Source organism: Lipophrys pholis (genome assembly GCF_963383615.2).
Source record: "Lipophrys pholis genome assembly, chromosome: 9".
NCBI classification, from domain to species: domain Eukaryota; kingdom Metazoa; phylum Chordata; class Actinopteri; order Blenniiformes; family Blenniidae; genus Lipophrys; species Lipophrys pholis.
The window spans coordinates 10183779-10191122 of record NC_137639.1 but is presented as its reverse complement, the minus strand read 5'-3'; the positions used below and the strand labels follow the sequence as shown (position 1 = coordinate 10191122).

The following is a 7344-nucleotide window of genomic DNA, read 5'->3' as shown; positions in this document are numbered from 1 at the left end:
CTTGACCGTTTTGGTGCAATTCATTATGCGGCGGGGTGAGGGAAAGTCTCCATGTGACCAGGCCGGCCCGTTTTCCCCTCAACACACAGCTGCTGGGAGAGCCCAACTCTCTCACACTCCGTCACTCCGTCACTCACACACGCACACACACACACACACACACACACACACACACACACACACACACACACACACACACACACACACACACACACACACACACACACACACACACACACACACACACACACACACACACCTTAAAGCCCCCCCCCCCCCCCCCCCCTCATCCCACTCCTGCAGCTCAGCGTAGTGTGTGCGAGGGAGTGGGTTTTTGGTGGTGGTGGGGGTGGAGGTGGGGGTGGTGGATGCAGCAGGGGGCCACCTCATCCTGCTCCATCCCTAGAAAAGCCGGAGTGCATAACGCCACCGCGTCACTTTGAGGGCGGATATCGGCCTGTCCTCATCATCTCCTCCTCCTCCTCCTCTTCCTCCTCTCCCTGTGCGCTCTCCCACCTAGTCCTCTATCAGTCTTCATGGTTCTGATCTCACCCCACGCAATGCAAGCCACCCGGGCGTCCACCACCGTCAGTGTGTTTGCGGACTGCAGCATCCCGGCCGGGCTCCGGGTAGGACCGGTGCCGGGCATCTTCAAACTGGGGAAGTACGTGTCGGACCGCAAGGAAGTTGGACCCAAAAAGAAGGTAAGAGTATTTTTAATACACTTTTTTGAATTTAAGTGTTTCTGCATTTACTTTAAAGAAAAGTTAAGCATGTTATATAATTTTAGTGAATCCAACAGCAATAAAATGTTTATTTAACTCTTTTAATGAACGGATTTGACTCCTATTCAAATATAGCTGAAGTTTATTCTTTTAATTCAATGCATCCTCTTTGAAATAACTAGACATTGACATGATTTGGATTTTTAAAGCCTCACTGTCAAACTCCATCGGGCCTGCAGATATTAATTGGTTTGGCCTGTCAGGTTAGAAATAATTGAGCTCCATTAGTGGTCGCCTTGTCAGTCTGTGCTTCTATTTAACCGTCCTAATGGGCGACCCGAGCTCCGCTGTGTGGGACTTCATGCCCTCAACGCCTTACATTTCACTGCCTGGCGGCCCTGTTACCCCGATGAGCCGTTTAATCTTAATCTAATCCGGCCACAGAAAGATGCCACCGAGGCCACGGCCTCAGCCTGGGGATAAAAAAAAATAATAATAAAAAAATAAAAAAAAAAGTACTGACAAACAATCTTTATATAAAAGATAGAAAAAAACATGAAGCATCAAGGACAGACTGATTTTAATGCTATGTGTGTCAAATAAGCACCTAAATGATACGTTGTGAATTTACATAAATGCGCTAATTAGAAGAAGAAAAAAAACACTCACAGGGAAAACATTTTCCAAAATGAAAGATTTACCTACACTTTATAATTGCAGTTGTTTTTCTGACATACAGGAGTAAATAACTGTGACTGCGCCCTGTTATTGTGGAAACTGTCAGCGGTTCTGATTGATGCGTCTAAATGCGTGGCCCCGGGCCGCCGGCGATCATCAGGTGCAATCTCCGTGTCAAATGTCACGCTTCGATCTTTAATGTCCTTGAACAGTTTAGAAACGCTCTGACACTCTTCAAATTCGTTTCCCATATCAACTCAATTAGGCCCCTGTGTCATTCTCTTTAGTAAATTATCAGCAGAGCGGATAAAGAGGCATTAAGCGCGTTTTGATCATGCGTCATGGCCGCAGGTACCACAGCGAACTGCACGCAAAATTCGTTTAATAAAATATGTATGAACATATTATTACGTGTGGACAACAGTACATTTATGGGCATAAAGATGAATTAGACGGAAGGAAAACTTTCCCCTCATCACTTTGATTTTTCCGGCTCAGATCCGCTTGGTTCGGGGGGAGTTCGTGGATGAGTCCGGCTGTCCCGTACCAGACTGGATCGGATTCATCCGTGCGGCCAGAAACAGCCAGGAGCAAAACCTGGAGGCTGTGTCGGATTTACCTGGCGGACAGGTGAATTTACATCCGACTCACACACCCAACTCTCTCAATTTTCAAATCTAACTGTCATATTGAATAATAGAGTGAACTAAAGTTTCCCCTTCCTTCCTTTCTTTTCGTTCCCTTTTTATTTTATCCAACTTGGAGATTTTCTACCGGGTGTTGAGAGAAATCCCGGTAGGAGAGGAGCTCAGTGTCTGGTACTCCAACAGTCTGGCCCAGTGGTACGACATCCCCACCACGGCCACTCCGACGCACGACGAGAAAGGTAAATGAGCAAGTAATAATAATAATAATAATAATAATAATAATAATAATAATAATAATAATAATAATAATAATAATAATAATAATAATAATAGAATAAAAAGTTTGATCTTTTTTTCTTCTTGATGTTTTTCACCAAATGCAAGAATTTCGTGTGGGAAAAAAGCGCGTGCACGCACGGGATCGTGCAGACACATCGACTAGTTAAAGGCTCCATCAGTGCACAGTTAAATGACTGCCAATACCCGTGATGCCCCGTTTTATTGCCCAGAGATGGAAATCAATGAGTTGTTGTTTTTCCACAGGCCGCATGCTTATTTGTTATTTTATTGAATTTTCGATCCTCGAAATTATTCCGACAAATCAAGCGCCTCAAAATGTTTCTTATGAATTATGTTTTGTTAGTTGAAGAAAAATAAGATTATGATGTTTCAAGTTGGACAATAGGCGATTAACCATATAATGTATCTTTTTGTGAGCAGATATATATTTTTTTTTAATAATTTGACAGGATGAACTAAATCGAATAATACAAGAAACTAAATCTCAATCTCAATACAGATGTCATATGATGTACAGATTTCTCCTTTGGGTAAGCTCCATGCTCAGAATTTTAATTCCTTTGTTGAAGGTACTCACGATTAATCCGTGTTTGCGCTTGGGGATTAGAGCCTAATCTCCACCAAACATTAGATCAACAGAAGATAATCCGTTTAATGAAAAAATAAAAAAGAACGATTATCAACAGATACCCTGCTTCTTTATTCCCTCCTTTAGAAATTCCTTTAGTAGGTGATGATTATGAATTGTGCATTTTATTTTCAACTCGAAGAGGCCTCTTGACAAATTTGTAAAAGCAATAACAGTGAAACTTGAAATGATGTCGAATGTGTGTGGTAAAAATAAAATAATTGCGATATAAAGTAATTACTGGTGCTTGACAGACCGAATAAAAAAGCAATTAAAAGCAGAAACTGATGCATTTCGGCGACCGTGGAAGAAGAAAAGACTGGTGATTCAGCCGCGAGAAGGAAGGTTAACAAATGCCATCGCTTCATTAATATTCATGTATTCAAAAGCAAATAAATTCAAAAACAAGTGCTTCACGGTAAATTAGGTGGGTGCGTTAAGGTATTGTGGACTAATGAATGCTAACTTTTATGTGGGGTGTATATTGCCCTGATTCTCCGGCCCTACACACCGTGTGCGCTCCTGGACATACGCGCTCTCCCATTATTAGGCGTCAACAGATGGGTCCGCGTCATTGTTTCTGGAGACTTGCGATTTCAAGCAACAGCTGCTGTCACTTCCACGGGAAAGAGCACAGATAGGGGAAAGTCCCGCATTCAATGGCTCGACGTTCTGAGCGGCAGATTGGACAGGGCGTTTGCTCTTTTGATGCTCACCGTAAACAATGGCCCACATGAGGATTACAAAATCATTACATCTATATTAACCTCTGAGTGCCCAACTGGGGGGGCATTAAGATGGATCCATGTGTCTATTACCATTTGGCACCAGATCTTACAGGCAGGATCTCTTCCATTTGGCCTGGATTTAAATTCCAGGTGATGCCAAATGATATTATCGTGATAACTTGATCTTATGTGTATTATAGATGAAATAGTATCTGTGTAAAGCCACTGACAGGTTACAGGTTTTTTCTACAGGTTACCGAACCTGTTAATCCCATTTTACGCACGAACTTGACATTTTACGCACATAAAAAAAGCGTATCTTTCTATAGATTTTCCTGTGTGCATTCACTGTGTGTTGCCTGAATGAGTGACTAGCAATTTAAATTTGTTGTATTGTTTACAGGCGAGGAGCGTTACATTTGCTGGTACTGCTGGAGAATATTCAAATATCCCAACACGCTCAAGGCCCACGTCCACTTCCACTGCGCTCTCAGCAACGGGCGGGGGTTTGTGAGCAGCGAGCAGGCCAGAGGAACAGAGACCTTCAGCAGGTCCCCAAAATCCGGAGACATTCCCAACACCTCCACCTCTCCGAGGAGCGGGCAGAGTAATTCCTCTATTTCAGACTCTGGCAGGCGGGCGGTGTCATCCTCGCCGTTTTTTAATAAAACAGGACTGTCAAAGAAAAGCAGTTCCGAAGAGCAGGACAGGGCCCTGGACATGAGCGTCACCTCAGCCAGGAATCAGGGACACCTCATCGGCCTGGGCGCCACATCTTCAGTGCTAAGCAGCATGGGCTTCCACCCGGGCGTGCGCTCCGCCTTCAAACCTACCAGCGTCTCCAAAGTCCCGGGCGCGGACTCCTCTAGGGAGGAGACCAACGCAAAGCTGAGCGGCCTGGGATTCAACAAACTCATTGGCAACATGAAGCCGATCCGCAACGTTGGCGAAGGCCTGAACGGAGGGAGCCACGCTCCCAAGTGCGCACCTGCAATTATGGACTCCGCGTCTCCTATAGTACCGTGCACTAACGCAATCCGGGGTTTCCCACTGCTGCCCCACGTGGAGGAGACCTCAGCTTTTAAGCACGTGGAAAGTCGGATGCACCCCGGTTTGTCCCCGTCCCGTTACCCCCAGATGCCCCCCGGCCTGCATTTCGAAAGGTTCTCCCTCCCTCACTTTGACGGCGTCAAAACGTACGGCGGAGACTGTAACATCCCGCTGATGCCCTTCACCGTCTACAACGGGGAGCTTTTATACAGCTCGCCCTACTATCCGCTCAAATTCCACTTCAGCAACCTCCTCAAGTACCAAGAGTCCATGTCCTACTTTGGCGCACCTTCGTTGAGCCAAGACCTGGGTTCGATCACGAACATTGACCGTGAGATCGCCATGCACACGCAGCAGCTGTCCGAGATCGCGGTGGAGAAGAATCGGACGCGGCTGGACTCCCTGCCGGCCGGCAGCACCAGCAACCCCGGCCCGGGGAAACCCAAAAAGGGACACCTGTGTCTGTACTGCGGCAAACTGTACTCGCGGAAATACGGGCTGAAAATCCACATGAGGACTCACACGGGCTACAAGCCCCTCAAGTGCAAGGTGTGCTTCAGGCCCTTCGGGGACCCCAGCAACCTGAACAAGCACATCCGGCTGCACGCGGAGGGAAACACGCCCTACAGGTGCGACTTCTGCGGGAAGGTGCTGGTGCGGAGGCGGGACCTGGAGAGGCACGTCAAGTCCCGGCACCCCGGGCAGACCGTCAAGAAGCTGGACGACAAACCGGGAGGCCTGTTCGAGGACGCGGAGCAGAAGAGCGACAATGACAGCGACGTGGACGTGTGCTTCACCGATGACCAGAGCGACCAGGAGTCCAGCAAAAACAATGACTGAGGCGTTTAATTCCTAAAAAAAAAAAAAAAAAAGACTTAAAACTGTGTACTCAACAAATATGTCTTTCTGTCTTGTATGAAGTTTTTTTTTTTGTAAGGACAAGAAATCAAATGTAACTTTCCCCACCAAGATAAACCAGAAGATCCCATTCGGAACCGAATATATGAACCCTATATTTCGTTGACCGGGTTAGCAGCTGTGGGCAAATGTTCAAATACTTTGATCAAAGAAACATTTTCTACTGTTTTTTGAAAAAACAAAAAAAACAATAAAAAAAACAAAACAGTACATCACAAAAAATCAGATGGATGGAGGGACGTTATGGCGCTTCCATACAATAATACAATCTGTACACATTTTTTTTTTTACATTTTATAAAAGGCAATTGTTCATAATTGTTCTCACATTCTTTCACTCACAAAAAAAAAAACTGTCTTCATTTACCTCTACAAAGCCATCAAACCGGTTGCACACATACATAAACAGTTACACACACATTTCTTTCGTTTTGAGGAAAAAAAAATCAACACAAAACAAAAGGCTGGATATAAAACTTGCACAGTATCATGAATTAAATCTAAAAAAAAAAAAACAACACAACCATCTCCGGTATTTTAGTTCAGAGTTCAGAAAAGCACTACATTCTGTTACACAGGAAACAGTTTGAGAAATTATGAACTTCAAAAGAATATGATTCCTTTTTTTGTTTTTAATGTGAATAAAAAAACAAACATTTTCCCTTCTAAACTGTCAGTCGCACTTTAAAAACAAAAACCGCAATGGGTATTTTCACCTCGGCAACACTGCTGCAAACTGTTACTGCGATGGAATAATTTAACCCTCCTGTCTTCAATAACACACTGTACTTAAATTTGCACTTTCTTGCCGAGGACGCGTCCAGTTTTATTTAAGGAGTTATTTCTAGAGAAAAGAAAAAAATGTATTGATCGCAGTTAAAGCCTATGTACAGAAGCTGTAAAGTATGATATTTCACATTTCAGTGGAGAAGTGTTGTATACGTTTGTTTATAAGTGATATTGTCTATGATGACAATATTTTACCCCTGTCAATTGAGTTGTTGTTTTTTTGGAGGGGAATAAATTTAATTTAAAACAGCGAAAAGGTTTCTGGTGTTTTTTTGTTTTGTTTTGTGGGGGGGGGGGGGGGTTGTTTGGTTTTTTGATCAAGGATGATGAATTCCATTTAAAAAGAATTAAGCGATAGGGCAAATGACATTTAAATGGTATATTTGATCATTTTGCAAATGAGTGAAAAGTGGGTGCAAATCCCCAGAGTTTAGCGTCGTCTGGTCAACAACCAGGCCTGTTTTATCATTAACAAACATTTCAATAAAGCCTCTAGCGAGTTATTTAGGAACTGAGGTCACGTAACTGAGACTGTGTATATATCTAATTTTTGTTTCGTAAATTAAACAAACAAACAAACAAACAAACAACCAAACAAATAAACACATAAACACATAAATAAATAAAAAAACAAAGCTTTTAAAAATAATAATAAATGAACTTCATGTCGACCCACAGAAAGTTTAAATAGATTTTAAGCTTTAACATTGGGCTTTACATTTCTTTATGGTTATATATCTCAACGGTGCTTTAAAAACATGTTTCTTTTAATTCCATTCCTTCGTAGGTGTGAAAAATAAAGAAGACATAAAAATGCAGATTTATAGGGTTTTCATTTGTGTTTATGCCTGGACTGCATTTACCTTCTGTTTTTGAGTCATT

The 7344-nt window shown here is 43.2% G+C and overlaps 1 protein-coding gene across 1 annotated transcript; it reads left to right on the top strand.

The window, feature by feature from the left end:
- The first annotated feature begins 326 nt into the window (after positions 1–326).
- On the top strand, positions 327–6714 carry prdm13 (PR domain containing 13). The gene is made up of 4 exons (XM_080470874.1): positions 327–704; positions 1902–2033; positions 2169–2289; positions 4110–6714. The coding sequence occupies exons 1-4, from the start codon at positions 537–539 to the stop codon at positions 5594–5596; spliced, it is 1908 nt and encodes a 635-aa protein (XP_080327000.1). The 5' UTR covers positions 327–536; the 3' UTR covers positions 5597–6714.
- The last annotated feature ends 630 nt before the right edge of the window (positions 6715–7344 follow it).